The 16,297-nt window shown below is 46.6% G+C and overlaps 1 protein-coding gene across 3 annotated transcripts in view; it reads right to left on the bottom strand.

The window, feature by feature from the left end:
• IGF2BP1 (insulin like growth factor 2 mRNA binding protein 1) overlaps positions 1-16,297 on the bottom strand; it is a 71,149-nt gene that overhangs the window by 29,072 nt on the left and 25,780 nt on the right. For 2 of the 3 annotated variants that reach the window (XM_033169582.1, XM_033169583.1), the window contains exons 3-4: positions 1,033-1,090; positions 151-202 (exon numbers count right to left, since the gene is read on the bottom strand). In XM_033169582.1, the coding sequence (XP_033025473.1) occupies positions 151-202; positions 1,033-1,090 (110 nt within the window). The remainder of the gene's footprint in view (positions 1-150; positions 203-1,032; positions 1,091-16,297) is intronic. The other variant, XM_033169584.1, reaches the window with a different exon arrangement.

Here is a 16,297-nt window from a genome sequence, read left to right as displayed (position 1 = left end):
AACAGCCATCAAACAGAAGCCTTATCTTCTGAGCATGCCCAAGAGGCCCAGTGGTTACACCCTATTTCATCCATTGCCCTGGTCTGGTTCCTGTCTTTTGCCCCAAGGCCCACCCATATACATTCTCTGAAACGTCTCAAGGGTTCTTACCTTGTTCACAGTTTTCCACAGTACCATACTGAGCTAGCAAACCATCCAGAACCTATTCAGATGTGGAAGAAACAAAAAGAAGTGGTTTGTGGGAGAGAAAGAAAGAGGAGGAGTTAACACTGAAAATATCACCAAAGGTAAAAATCAGGAAAGGAAGCGCCAAAATGAAGGACAAAACGACAACAGCCCACAGGAAATGAAGACCTCACCTGCATTGTACATTTAAAGTCATGCCTCCCCCCCAAAAAAAAACACCCCCTGGGGAGTCTGAAGCTTGTAAAGGGTGCTGTGAGTTGCTAGAAGACCCCCCCTATTCCACTCCCAGAACTACAATTCCCAGAGTTCCCTGGGAAGAGGGATTGACAGTTAGACCAATCAGATAATTGTAGCTCCATGTGATGAGAAATAGGAATCTCCTGACAACTCTCAGCACCCCTAACAAACCACAGTTCCCAGGATTCTTTGGAGGGTTCCCTGAGTGTTTAAAGAGGCAAAGTTACTTTCTTAAATCTTTACTGAAGATGGGGCCGAGGTCTCAAAGCGGAACGCAAAAACCTGAAAATGTACTCATACTGTATGCAAACCTGCTATTGTAAATAAACGTATTTTAGCGGTTAGATTAGCTAAGTAGCATGCACCATTGTTTAGGAAATGCATGCGTTGCAAGAGGGAAACTCCATTTAACCTGGTCTCTTTCCTTTCGCTCCAGAGGAATTCTTTTCTTTGCAATGGAAGGGAATCGGAAAATCTAAGAATCTCCATTGCTCTGCCCCATTCACACATCTCAAAGTATCCCAAAGCTCACTCATCCAGCGTGCAACTTCCAGTTTGTTAAAAAGACATTTCAAACACAGATGCTAAGACTATGCACTTGTCAGAGACCTCACTTACCTCCCATCGTAACTGAGGGGGGATGTTTCTTATCTGAATTTTGCGGCTCCTAAAACAAAGGATAATTATTTTATAATTATTATTATTAATTTAATTTCTATACCGCCCTATACCCGAAGGTCTCAGGGCGGTTCACATAATTTTAATTATTGTACAGTAGGATTAACAGCTGATAAGGCTCCTGCGACCTTAAACATCTTTATGACATTCAACAGATGAAGCTTTCCTCAGTCTTGATCTGCAATTGTGCCAAAAACCATTTTTAATGTTTGTTTTGAAGATTTCGAGGCTGCCCTATGAAGGAAATTTCCGCTCTGAGCAATTTACAAAATTAAAATACATTTCCACGTGCAAAAATCAAATAAACAAAAATTCCACACCTCCACACACCCAGGAACAATAATCCTGTATTAGAAAACCAGTCTGAAAACAACGCTACAAGATTCTCTAGAGAGGACCTCAAGGCTGCTCCCTGTATACTGTAAAAGAAGGCTGTCTACAGGTTACAAAATAGTAAGAAGCTAGAATGGATCTGGTGCTTTCAATGTTTGCATGCCCATGCTCAGTGCCCATGAACTTGTACGGTGTGCTCCAGACCTCTGCAACAAACCTATTAAGATAGTCTGCCCCCAGAGGCTTATGGACTTAATTGGCTTTTAAAAGACTCTGGAAACTCATTTTACAGATAAAAATGGCTCGCGTCCAACCCAACGGGCTGTATGCATGGCTGGTCCTGCACCAGACATGTCCAGTCCACCGCCAGGTCATATCTGGTCAGATAAGGAGAGCGCTACTGTTGCCTGTTGCAGGCAGTCAAGATACTCAGAAAGACATGAACCATCTCCCTCCTTCTCGGGGAAGAATTACCAGCTACTTTAAAAGGACTCGGGCTGCAGTCAGAATTCGAACCGTCATCACCTAAACCAGGAGAACCAGGACACCATCAGCTAGTTTCGAACTCAGCATGGGTTGGTCAGCTAGGTGAGCATATCTCGCCAGAGTAGTACATGCTGTGGTTATCTCCCGCTTGGGCTATTGCAGTGCTCTCTACGTGGGGCTACCTTGGAAGGTGACTTGGAAATTACAACTAATTCAGAACGCAACAGCTAGACTGGTGACTGGGAGCAGCCGCCGGGAGACCATATAACACCGGTCCTAAAGGATCTTCACTGGCTCCCCGTATGTTTCAGAGCACAATTCAAAGTGTTGTTGCTGACTTTTAAAGCCCTAGACAGCCTCGGCCCTGTAGACCTAAAGGAGCATCTCCACCCCCCATCATTTGGCCCAGACACAGAGGTCCAGCTCCAAGGGCCTTCTGGCAGTTCCCTCACTGTGAGAAGGGAGGTTACAGGGAACCAGGCAAAGGGCCTTTTCAGCAATGACACCCTCCCCCCCCCCCCCCGTGGAACACCCTCCAGTCAGTTGTCAAGGACATAAAAAAATACATAACTTTTAGGAATCGTCTGAAGGCAGCCCTATATTGAGAAGTGTTTTATGTTTGGCGTTTTATTACGTTTTTATATGTGCTGGAAGATGCTCAGAGTGGCTGGGGAAACCAAGCCAGTTGGGCGGGGTAGAAATAATAAAGTTGTTGATGTTTGTTTGTTTCGAAAGCATATACTCATCTATCTGGCCCAGGCACTCATGTATTAAACTTCTTTGTTTGCTAATTCCTGTCTATCTATAAGCAATCTAGTTCCAGTCTTTGCAAGGGGACAGAGACAGATTTGGTCATTCAGATAGACAATTTACTTGTAGTCCTGGACTGAGGAGGTGCAACAAGATTGGTCTTACTAGGCCCCGATACATCAGGAAGCGCTGCTGGGATGCCTCAGGGATTTAGCATGGATTAGAGGCACTGATATGCAGTGGTGCTAACCTCTCCAGGCATGCTCAGAAGACAAGGCTTGGCTAATTTCCGTTTGATGGCTGTTAACTTGTGGGCGACAGGGCCGAACTAGGGCTAGCATCTAGACCTTCCAGTTAAAGATCCTTGAGCCGCAAACTCCAGGCCAACAGCAGCAAGTAACCTGTCTGTTGATCATACAAAAGGAGAAGGTCAGGCTCCGGGTATTTATATACTAGAGCTGGCCAATGCTGAGGCTTCTTCCTGCCAGAAATTGCAGGGGCTCAATGCTTCTGTGCCTGAAGGCGGCTTTCAGTTCTTTGAGAATGCGGGTGGTGCTGTGGTCTAAACCACTGAGCCTCTGGGGCTTGCAGATCAGAAGGTCAGCGGTTCAAATCCCCGTGACGGGGTGAGCTCCCGTTGCTCCGTCCCAGTTCCTGCCAACCTAGCAGTTCGAAAGCACGCCAGCGCAAGTAGATAAATAGGTACCGCTGTGGCAGGAAGGTAAACACAGAGTTTCTGTGCGCTCTGGTTTCCCTCATGGTGTTCCGTTGCGCCAGAAGCGGTTAAGTCCTGCTGGCCACATGACCCGGAAAGCTGTCTGTGGACAAATGCCGGCTCCCTCGGCCTGAAAGCGAGATGAGCGGCGCAACCCCATAGTCGCCTTTGACTGGACTTAACCGTCCAGGGGGTCCTTTACCTTTACCTGCCAGCTATTTTCCTTCTGTGCCTGAAGAAGGCTCTGAGTTCCAAGCAAACAACTATTTCAGCTTCTAACAGAATGCAATACACATTTTGGAGTAAAGTCAACAGGAAAAACAGGAAGAAAGGGGGGGGAGGACAGGTCGTTTGGCAACAGTCTGAACATTGTTGACAAATGACCAACCGTAACAGGTTTGACCTCCAAAATTCACGTCTCTATGTGCCACATTCTGCATCTGCCATATATATACATGTAAAGCAGCATCTAAACAGCCATGGCTTCCCTCAAAGAACCCTGGGAATTGTAGTTTGTTAAGGCTTCTGAGAGTTCTTAGGAGACCTCCCCTACTATTCCCAGAGTGGTTTAACCATCAGTCTCTCTACCCAAGAACCATTGGGAGTTGTAGCTCTGTGAGGGGAAGAGGGGTCTCTTTACAATGCTCAGCATCCTTAATAAATTACAGTTCCATAGATAGATAGATAGATAGATAGATAGATAGATAGATAGATAGATAGACAGACAGACACAGATATGGGGGAGAGTCATGACAGTTAAAGTGGTATGAAAGTGCTTTAAATGTACAGGGCAGATGGGGCCTTCTATTGGCCACGTTTGCATATGACAAAGAGCCTTGGCTTAATAAACCACAAAGTGTAGAAATCCCAGTCATTCGCATTTCGGAATCTTCCCTCTGCATAAGTATGATAAACAAACCAAGGGGGGATAACTTTAGTGTTACCTCCAAACCCGGATTACGAGTTGTTCCTGGGATTGCCTGCCAGCCATAACCAAGGTTTGCTGCTGGTTTGTGAATCCTAGTTTGTCAGGGAGAAGCAAGACAAAACCCTGGGCTTTGGAAGAAGAAGAAGAAGAAGAAGAGTTTGGATCTGATATCCCACTTTATCACTACCCTAAGGAGTCTCAAAGCGGCTAACAATCTTCTTTCCCCTTCTTTCCTCACAACAAACACTCTGTGAGTTGACTGAGGCTGAGAGACTTCAGAGAAGTGTGACTAGCCCAAGGTCACCCAGCAGTTGCATGTGGAGAAGCGGGACACGAACCCAGTTCGCCAGATTACGAGTCCACCGCTCCTAACCACTACACCACACTGGCTCTTTGGAGATAACATTGCACTTTCTTTTCCTCATCTGCTTACCTGCTCATGCCATCGGGACACTTGCACGGTATGGCTTAATCCGCAAACACGGTTTCAACGATGACTTCTCCAGTAACTAATGATAGGATACCGCCTTATTATCACCACCAAAATGCACATTTCTCATTTCATATACTGTATTCTTACATCATAAACACTGGGAAGCTTGGGATGGTACCACAACTCCCGTTCTAATTTGGGCATTTCACGTCGGATCCCTAATTTTGTGAACAAAAATTCTAATTGATTATTTTAAATTCTATCTGGGGCAGCAGCTGCTGCTGCCACCACAAACCATGCCCACTTTGTGCAGCAGTTCCCCCAGCTTTGAATGTGAACAAGTGGCTCAACCTGGTATTAAATTATTCCGCAAGGTGGATTATTGGACAGCTGTTCCAAAATGTTGGGTCATCATAGCACGAGCCGAAAGAACATCCATCAACCAAACCAACCCCATCCCCCTTGCTCCCAGAGTCTCCTGGCTTTTACCACATCCTGTAGGAAAACCCCGAGACATCATATTCTGTCTCCTAATGCTTCCAAAGTCTTCGGGATCAGAGTCCTCCGTCTCCTGTCTGACTCTCCAGAGCATTCTGAAAATCGCATCCATCGGAAGGAGATGGGGCGAGCAAAATTACACTCGGAGAGCGTCAGTTTGAATCTCAGGGGGTCAATAAAGAGAGAGAGGATCTCTATAAAGAGCCTAAGGGCTGTCTATAAAACATGCTCTCATTTTTAATGGCTGGGAGAGACGGGAGGCCGAGAAGAAAGAAATTAAAGAAGAGTAACGGCAGCGGGGAATTTTAACAAGCGAGCCAACCCGAGAGCAACAAGCAGACACCTCTTTTCCCGATTTTGCTCCTCCTCACGACTCCTGCTTCCCAAAATAGAATCTTTGGGAATTTTCAGAGCCAAAATTATCCCATCCTTCTGCAGCAGCTGCCACATACAAGTAAAGGTGGAACATTTGACTTTCTGGACATTCCTCAATTCACCAAGCAGCTGCGATCTAGGGATGGTGACATGCAAATACTGTAACAGATCTGTGGCCATGCGATCACTTGCTATCTTCTGTGACTATTCTCCATGTGCAAATCGTATTTTATCTATTTTTTTATCTTTTCTATTCAGTTTTACATTATGCATTCAAACACTGATCATAATCATCAACATTTAGGATTCCCTGAATCCCTTAAGACTTCCCTCTACCCCTCCATGGTTTCCATTATCAAACATTTTCTACCGCATCATATATTTTCTCTATTTTTCTTAAAATAATCCATTATTACCTTAGTTTTTAATACAATACAGTGGTACTTCAGAAGCAGAACAGAATCCTTTCCGGAAGTTCATTCCGACTTCCAAAATGTTCGGAAAACAAAGCGCGGCTTCTGATTGGCTGCAGGAAGCCCCTGCAGCCAATTAGAAGCTGCGTCGTATGTTCGGGTTCCAAACAACATTCGCAAACCGGAACACTCACTTCCGGGTTTGTGGTGTTCGGGAGCCAAAATGTTCGACTCGCAAGGCATTCGTCACCCAAGCGTTAGCCTACTCTAATCCTGCCAAAGTTTTTAGCTGTTCATATTTTATCTATCTGGGTCTTTCCTCTGAGCTCCTCAGCTGATCCACCCACCCTTCTCAATATCTACGCCCAGGGAACACGCAACTCCCTTTGCGTGGACCATTTACATGCAAGGTTCAACGACCTCAGCACTGATTCCCATTCTAATTGCATTCTTCATGTGCTACAGTTCCTTACCAATAGCGGTTAAACCTGTGAAAAAGAGAGGCACTGAGCTCAAGCAGCTCTGGAACTTGAATCCCCAATGGGTAGACTGGTCAACAGAGGTAAAATATTGCCATTTTACAGATGGGGAACCGAGACCATAATAATTAAGAGATTCCCGCCGAGCCAGAGCTGTTAAAATATGTCAAATATGTTAGGCATCAATTATACTAAGTTTTTTGGGTGTCACAGGCAAATATCACTCAAGCATAGAATTGTAGAGTTGGAAGGGGGCACAAGGGGCATCTAGTCCACCCCTTGCAGTGCAAGTGGAACAATGTGCAGTGCCCAATGTGGGGCTCGAACCCATGACCCTGCGATTAAGAGTCTCATGCTCTACTAACTGAGCTATGGTGGATCACATGGTAAGTCCTGGCCTACACTATTTCCATTTACGGGAAAACAGCACCAACATGTTTTTGACGATGCAAACAGGTGCCCAGGACTCTTTCAGCGCTGAAGCAAGATTCAAACTCAGGCAGGAACAGGAAAACTCACTGCCTTCAAGCAATGAGATGGACAAAATTACTCACTAGACTCTTTACAGATTTAGGATTCAAAAGCCTAACATGCTCTCCATTGGATATAAATTAGTTGCAAAGGGTTATCTTAAAGTGGTATTCAAATTCTGGTGTGTGTGTGTGTGTGTGTGTGTGTGTGTGTGTGTGTTTTAGGGGAGCTGGTGATGATGGCATGGTCAGTGGCCAAGAAGGCTGATTTGACAGGGAAAGGAGGGAGCAGGCAGGTGGAAAACTGGAGTTGGAATGGAATAGTCGTACGTTCAAATTCTGAAGCGCGGCTTCCGATTGGCTGCAGGAAGCTCCTGCAGCCAATCGGAAGCCCTGTCGGACGTTCCACTTCCAAAAGAATGTTAGAAAACCAGAACACTCACTTCCAGTTTCCGATCATTCGGGAGCCGAAGCGTTCGACTCCCAAGGCGTTCGGAAGCCGAGGTATGACTGTAATTGTATCCTGGAAAGGGAAATGGCTGGCTGGAACCCTGAACAGGAGCTTTCCACATTCCCACCTCATTATAGCTCAGTTGGATCAAATGCAGTGCTGGTAGCACTAAGGTTGCGGGTTCAATCCCCATAAGGGACAGCTGTGTATTCCTGCATTGCAGGGGGTTGGACTAGATGACCCACAACATCCCTTCCAACACTGTGATTCTTTAGTTGCAGGTCCCACCTGTCTGTGTGTGTTTTGTGTGTACAGACAGGCATTTAAAATGGCTTCCCCCCACGGCAAAGGAAAGGTTAGCCGAGTTTAAAGACTGCTTATATTGCCGAAGATCCAGTTTTTAAAAACATACTGCCATTTTCCTCAAGTGAGGATTTGCTAGCTTCTCTTGCCTGTGATGAGAATGAAAAGCCTCACAGTTTCACCCTGAAGTACACAAAGCTTTCAGGCGGCTTTCAGAAACAAACTGGGAACCAAAGGCCAGCCTTCGAAGGGTCTTTTTTTTTTTTTTTTGTCCAAGAAAATCTAGAGAGGAAGAAAGGAGCAGCTTACTACGTTAACAAGGAGGGCACATTTCAACTAAATCTTTTACTTGATTAATCGCACTGCTTAAATTTGATTAAAAATAATAGAAACAGGGGGGAAAGAGAAGTCAAAATAAAAAAATTTTAGTCCTATACAACAGAGTGCAGAATTTAAGTTTCTCAGCTCAGGTTTTTGCACAGCCTAAAAGATGTCTGGCCGAACTGGCTGAGGTAGGAATTGGTTCGACACATGTTTTCCTCTATCAACTTAAATCCCTCTGACCCCTTCCTATAGTACAGCATTCCTTGCATTCCAGACTCCTTAAACAATGGCTCCTCCATTCATTTGGGGACATGGAACAGCATTCAAGCAAGAGATTTCATTACAATTTCCATCCCCCCACCAAAAAGGGGAGGGGGATCAAAAATGGGACAAGACCCCTCCATTCCAATGAGAAACACATTTTTGGTTTCCTTTTCATTTTTCATTTTCCACTGGAGATCCTGGCAGAGCTACCCAAAGTCACCATGGTTTGGGGTTGTTGTTTTAAAAATAATAAAAAAATACAATTAATCGTCTGGGTGCCCAAAGACGGGGTACATCTGCATAAGTGGAAAAAGCAACAAAATGGGAAAAAAATTACCGGTAACAGCTCAGAAAAACCAATCCCTTCTAAAAGGGCAAGGCTTGGAACTGGGAATTCCTTAATATTCTGTGTGTCTTCGTTTTGCAATTTGCAATGTATGTTAAGTACTTATTGCAAGTACAATAAAATACAGAAACACAAAGAATAAGGAACCCTAGTCACCAAATAAAGAAAATTAAAAGAAAAAGAAAATTGGGGTTCCGCTTGATTTTTTAGCTTGCTCAAATGAGTGAGTCAGCTTTGCAAACCACACACATTTGGTTCAAAATTCCCATTCGGATCTATGTGCCTCAGTTGTGCTTTGTGATATGCCAAAGAGATGGTAATCCTTTGGGAACTCTTTCCTATGCAGGGAAGAAAAGAGAGCATTTTATACATGTCTGCTGAAAAGTAAATCCTTCTGAATTCGAAGAGATTTCCTCCCCAGGTTAAGTGTTTACTTCATTGCAGCCTTAGGCTCTGTGGACTTAAAACCACATTGACCATAACAGCAGGTCATTTACTACTGAGCCTAGGGCTTGCCAATCAGAAGGTCGGTGGTTTCAATCCCTGCGACAGGGTGAGCTCCCATTGCTTGGTCCCTGCTCCTGCCAACCTAGCAGTCTGAAAGCACGTCAAAGTGCAAGTAGATAAATAGGTACCGCTCCGGCGGGAAGGTAAACAGCATTTCCGTGCGCTGCTCTGGTTCGCCAGAAGCGGCTTAGTCATGCTGGCCACAATACCCGGAAGTTGTCTGCGGACAAACGAAGGCTCCCATGGCATATAGAGTGAGATGAGCCCCGCAACCCCAGAGTCGTCCGCGAGTGGACCTAACGGTCAGGGGTACCTTTACCTTTACTAAACCCAGCAGTGCTATCAGGGTAGGGCTTTGGAGCAGACATGTAGCAGAATGAACAGGAGCCCCACCTCCAAGTATCAGCAGCAACAACAGACAACACGGTAATATAACAGGATGTATAGAAATAACGTAAACCGTGAAAGCCTTCAATCCTGTTGCACGTATATAGAGGATTGAAGGCTTTCACGGTTTACGTTATTTCTATACATCCACCTCCAAATATTGCATATAGACTTGTCACATTTTGAACAGGTGAAGTAATATAAATGACCATCGAAAGAGCTCTGCTTTGGCATAAGACTATTACAGTCATACCTCGCGTTGCGTCCGCTTCATGTTGCGTCTTTTCGCATTATATCCCACGGCAACCCGGAAGTACCGGAACGGGTTACTTCCGGGTTTCGCCGACCGCGCCTGCGCAGAAGCGCTAAATTGTGCCGTGTGCCTGCGCAGATGCAGCACTTCAAGTTGCAGGCATTTCACGTTACAGATGGGCCTCCGGAACGGATCCCGTCCGTAACGAGGTACCACTGTAAATCCAGAGTGTAAAATGACCTAACCACGCCAATGGGTAAGTCACAGTGAGCACAGGGGAGCTCACTTCCAAGTGAGCATATATGCCATTGTGCTGTAAGGCAAGCCAAGCCTTTGTGAACATGCTCTTAGTGTAGTTTGAGTAGGGCCAGTCTGTAGCCTACACTGTCTGATTCCCTCTTCCCCCCCCCCCACCAATGGTAGCAAGAAAACACTTCCACGCTGGAGCTATGAAATTATTCTACTACTACATGGCCAGATTAAGCATGCACAGCAGCACCAAACCGGTTAACAGGTGTGCCAACAGTGTTCGAAATTAGCCAGGCGCCAGGTGCATTTTGCACCTGACTATTGGCTACTTGTGACCAAGTGAAGATGCCTGGGTGTCAGGATGACGCCTGACATCTCCATCACCTGGAAGTGCATGCCTGGGGATCCTTGGATTGGGACTGTTTTCAAACTCTAATACCCTATCCTGTAGAATTATATGAGTTATATTTTATCTGCACAATCAGAATGAATTTCAGGAACCACATTGCAGTCACCGTTAAGAAAAAGAGGTTGGAATAGGCCAATATATATGTAAACTGTCCCTAGATTGAGTGACTTTTCTTCTTTTAAGTTCTCAAAGCTCTTAACCTACCTCAAAGTTGCCAACTGAACAGATGCTTAACTGAGAATCAATCATAGTCAATGCTTCATTTGAAAATTACCTTTATAGAGCCGTCTTGCCCCAAAATGGCAACTAGACATTCCGTTTTGGCCACTGCAACCTTGGTTGAAGGAGCCATTTGGCGCCTAGCTTATATATCTGAGTTTCTAGCACTGTGTGCCAAACCAGAAGCGATCCAGTGAGTGGTCTGAACCAGAAACAAACAGGGATAAACAATTTTAGTCCACTCTGGGACAAAAAGGCATGGGGATATAGGAAGGTGCTTTATACAGAGTCAGAACAACTGGTCCATCTAGTTCCATTCTGTCTACACTTGCTGGCAGCGGCTCTCCAGGGTTTCAGGAAGGAAAAGCTCTCTCAGCCCAACCTGGAGATACCCGAGATCAAAACTTTGGCATGCAAAGCAGAGGGCCTTCTCGGTAGTGGCGCCCGCCCTGTGGAACACCCTCCCATCAGATGTCAAAGAGATAAACAACTACCTGACATTTAGAAGACATCTGGAGGCAGCCCTGTTTAGGGAAGTTTTTAATGTGTGACATTTTAATGTATTTTTAATCTTTGTTGGAAGCCGCCCAGAGTGGCTGGGGAGACCCAGCCAGATGGGCGAAACAAACAAATTAATAATAATAATAATAATAATAATAATAATAATGCTCTGTCACTGAACTACGAGTCTGCCCCATGAATCTCTGGTGCTGTAACATTAGATAACAGGTCAGCTTCAAGGCAGCCTGCCACCTGCAGGCACCGGACTTCACATCCAGCTGTTCCAATGCTCCAAAGCCTCGTCTCTTTTGGCCATTTCTCTACAAGCATCTTAAAGATTGGGTTGGAGCTACACCTCCGCTGTGGATGGTTCTGTTCCAAGGATGGCTTTGGTGCAGAGAAAGCTGAACTGTGAAAAAAGGGAGGTGGTATTGCAAGCAAATAAAGAGAGCTCAGTATGGTTTCTGCAAGTCTCTCTTTTTGTGTGTGTGTGAAGGAAACTGAGAAGTCTGAAATAAGAACCATTTACTGTACTTATCTGGTTCTGAATGTCTCCAACAGCAACGATCATGAACAAGTGGCCACATAAATCTCTTTTTCAGTCAGTCAGTCAGTCAGTCAGTCAGTCAGTCTCTCTCTCCCTCCCTCCCTCTCTCTCTCTCTCTCTCTCACACACACACACACACTTACTTTTGTTTTACTCTCAAATACACTAGATTCTAATCTGTCAGATCTAGTCAAATGATACTGCAGGAATTTAAACTTAAAAAACCAACACATGTATGCTGCATTCCAATTGCACCAAGAGGGATGCAATTGTCCTCGTTTAACTGGGAAATTTTGAACAGGACTGGCACATCCCCAGCGTTGGGGGGAGGGGGCCAAAAACAATGCAAGAGGGTGTGGATTGTGCCAGGCATCGGGGTTGGCAAAGGATTTTGTAACAGAGGGGGTGGGGACCGAGTTTGGGGTTTTTTTGTGAGGGTGAAAGATTGATTCGCCACATGAAAAAGGAACTAAAACGGACATAAAGCAACATGGCTGGAAGAGGAAGTAGTAGTTTATCTGGGTAGTCTGAATTTGGCAGATCGGAGCCCATGTTCTGGCCTTCTGCCATGCACAAAAAACCCTTATCTCATGCCAACCCCTTGCTCCTGACTGCTCCATCACGGCATTCCTACAGAGTGCCACAAAATTAGTTTCTCCTTCCTTCCTTCCTTCTCCCCCCTCCACCCAAACGTGCTAACTTATCCTCAGCGTTACGGCAGCTGGGCAAGGATAGGATTGCAAGTGAATCCCATATGCTGGCGTAACTCCAGGTTGTGACAGCTTCACGATGGTATCGCTTCAAATCAGTGTGTTATGCCAATGCTGCGGGGGTGGGGGGTGTCAGAATGGGAGGGGTTGGTACACGGTGAGGTAGGAGCTGAGGATTGGCCAGCTTAGCTGATATCCTATGCTCCCTCAAAGCTTACTCCCTCCATTCCTACCCCGACCCCCAAATGTGCACACACAGAAAATGTTTGTTGTAATGCAGGGATCAGCAAACTTTTTCATCAGGGGGCTGGCCCACTGTCCCTCAGACCTTTGGGGGGGGCGTACTATATTTTGAAAAATATAAATACCCTGCAAGCCGGTCCCACAGCTGCCTCCGGACCTGGAGGAGGAATGCACTCTGCACGTGCTCAGCAGCGCGTCTCGGTGCCGCCCACTCACTGGCGTTGTTGACGAGCAGCAGCCGCTTTGTCGGCCTGTCCCCGCAGAGCTCCCAGGCGGCGTGCACCACGCGCTGTGGCCCGTCGTCCAAGGCCACACCGGCGGGCAGGCGGCGCACGCAAAGTGCCAGGCAGGCAGCGCACCGCTCGCCCTCCAGCTCCAGCGCTGTCACCAAGCGAACCAGCAGCAGCAGCGCCGAGCCGGGCGCCAGGTGCGGGGCCAGCAGTTGCGCCAAGCTCTGGCTGAAGCCCCATGATGCACCCGTGGCTGCGCCAGGTTTACCTCAGCGCGCGGGTGGCAAGGCTTTGGATTGGCTGTAGGAACTTCCTGCAGCCAATCCGAAGCCACAACAGCATCGCCACCCACCCAGAAGCCGTGCCAGCATCGCGGAAGTCAGTTCCTGTGTGGCAAGGCGTCCGCAGTATGCGGGGGCTGACAGAGCGGGCAGGAGGGTCCACGGGCCGGATTTACGAGCCTGGGGGGCCACATTCAGCTCCCGGGCCGTAGTTTGCCGACCCCTGTTGTAATGCAATAACTGGGGAGAGCCCCAGATACCAACATAATCTCCTAGCCCAGGGACTCTGGAGGACAGAATGGCAAAAAACTATGCACTTGTAATAATAATAATAATTATCATCATCTCTTTATTAATGGTTTATTAAAAACCATTCAAAACAAACCATGTGCGTGAGATTTGTGTGCGACCGCATATACACGTAGCACCGAAAGAAATCGGTTTAAACTGTGAAAAGGCACGAAAACGGCAAAAGCGGCCCAAAAAGAGCGGGGAAACTGCCAAAACGGCACAAAAAGAGTGGTAAAATGGCTAGTAATCCCATGAGCCTTTGCACCAACATTTGAGGCCTGTGGAGAGTTGGGAGTTTGAGAAAGAAGGTTTGGAGGGAGGGGATTGCTGTGGAATTTGGTGGATTTTTGTGGATTTGGGGGGGAGGGGGAGAGTCTGGCAGTTTAGAGGGTGTTCCCCACTATATGCCATTTCACATATAGTATACGTATAGTACCCGGGAACATACCCCGCCCCCGTGTAAGTGGGGAGACGCCTGTCCAGACACAACGAATTACAGACACAGGAATCAGGCAGGTCCTGCAAATATACTCCTCAAGTGTTGAAGGGTGGAGCAAAGAGGAGCACACAACAGAAACTATATGAAGATGTAAGATGCACCTCTGTGGAAAGGGAATTTCACAACTTAGGAAGCGTCACATGGAATGCCCTCTTCTGGTCTGCCAGTACCCCAAATGTCGTTCTGCAGGCAAAGCGGACACTCTACCACTGAGCTATGATCCTTCTCCCACATAGCTACAGACAAAGCATATTCTCACTTCCCTTAAAATACGTGGATATTGCATACTAAGCACCAGTCCCTTACTGGGGGGTGGGGGAAAGGAGAAGCTGGTGGGCACACTTCCCAATTGCAGTAAGGGAAAAACTCCTGTTGCTGAGAAACCCCCAGATGCAAGCAAGTCTCCACCGTGCATTTGAAAAGGGCAATAAAAGAGTGCAGCCACTTTTGCTGGTGGACACACCAAACACGGGGTCCTCCCGCCTCACGAGCATCTTAAGAATTCTTTGCTGAGACACGGCAGACCGGAGAATCAGTAGCCCCTCTTCAGGACTTCACGATTTGGACTAACTTTATAGCCTCGCTGCATCTCCACTGCTGCCCCAACTGCCTTCCACAAGTTGGGAGGGTGATCTTCTGATTCAATGAAGCCTCATGTGTTTCTCAGAACCCTGAAATATCAGGCACCCAGAGGGCTCCTCAGTTCATAAGATCACCCTCCAACTCACGGAGGGCAAGTGGAACAATGTGGGAAGGGACCAAACTAAGAAAGCAGGTGCCGAATTAAAATGCCCAGTGTTTTCCCACACTGAGGGTGCCACAGAAAGTTGGGGGGGGGGAAGCCACACAGGGACTCACGCGACATGGGGCAAGGGGGCACACGTGTTCACAATTTAACGATGGTTCAAATTAGACTGTGCTGTACCGTGATGTGCAAACAAGGCCTTTAAGCAAGAGAACGTGCTCAGGAGAGAAAAGGAGACAACATGTGGGAAGAGATGGATGGGGAGGGGTGTGTATGGAGAACAGATTAGCAAAGACTTGAGCGTATTGTGATCTATCATAAACCGGACTTCGAAAAAGGCTCCAGGTTAGCAACAATCTGATCAGAGGAAATTCTTCATCAAAATTCGTATGTAGCGGTGAGCTCTGAAACGCGAGCTAACCCCATCCTCCGAGCCTACACGTTGCCATGGAAAGTTAAAATAAATAAGCATTGCTACTTTTGATGCCAGATGTAGTGAGGGGGCGTTTTTGCATGTGCAGCGTGCAGGAAATATATCAGGATACACCAAGCAGCAGCGGCTGGGAGGATTCCCTGAGAACCTGGCAAGGCAGCCACCTCTCCCTTTGCCCTAGAGGCAGAAAAGGGCAGCGCTGCAGCCTAGAGGGTAGCACACAATCGGATCTTGCAAAATCCAGTGCTGCGTGCAAAAGGGGTTTGCCTGTGCTTAGCATTAGTGGTGGTGGGGATCAATACTGCACACCCTTAAGAGGCATTCCTTTCTTATTACTCTAGACATGCTGAAAACAAGTTTCAGGGCTGTGATCCACATGGATGGAGGTATATGGCTTATAATGGAACCTGAAATAAATACGACTCCCTTGTCTAAAAATTTAACGTATCGTTTGCACCGCCTTCGGTTGGGTTTCCCAGGCAGTTTGGAGCGCGCATTTTCTGTAAACATACACACAAAAAGTTATTCAGGCAGGCAAGTTAAGCCTCTAATCATCTCATGGAATACCAGCTTAGTTCTACAATGCCAAGATTGCAACTTAAAATGCATATACAGTGGTACCTCGCTAGACGAATGCCTCGCTAGACGAAAAACTCGCTAGACGAAAGGCATTCGCTAGCGAAAGGCTGTCTCGCAAGACGAATTTTTCTATGGGCTTGCCTCGCAAGACGAAAAAATTTCCGTGATTTTTTTGTCAAACCGTCCCCCGTTGGTGCTTCGCAAGACGAAAAATTCGCTATATGACAGCACTCGCAGAACGAATTACTTTCGTCTTGCGAGGCACCACTGTATATATATATACACACATACATACATACACATACCAGATGAAATGAGCAACAAAGAGTGTATTTGCTATGAACATCAGCTCACTTGGCTAAAGCAGGCATAGGCAAACTCGGCCCTCCAGATTTTTGGGACTACAACTCCCATGATCCCTAGCTAACAGGACCAGTGGTCAGGGATGATGGGAACTGTAGTCACAAAACATATGGAGGGCCGGGTTTGCCTATGCCTGGGTTAAAGCAATGATTGCTGCCTCCCAAGCAAGCTAGGTACTTTGG

The sequence above is a fragment of the Lacerta agilis genome, chromosome 14 (assembly GCF_009819535.1).
Source record: "Lacerta agilis isolate rLacAgi1 chromosome 14, rLacAgi1.pri, whole genome shotgun sequence".
In the NCBI taxonomy this organism is placed as follows: domain Eukaryota; kingdom Metazoa; phylum Chordata; class Lepidosauria; order Squamata; family Lacertidae; genus Lacerta; species Lacerta agilis.
Note: the sequence above shows the minus strand (reverse complement) of the source record. Positions and strands in the feature narration are given on the sequence as shown.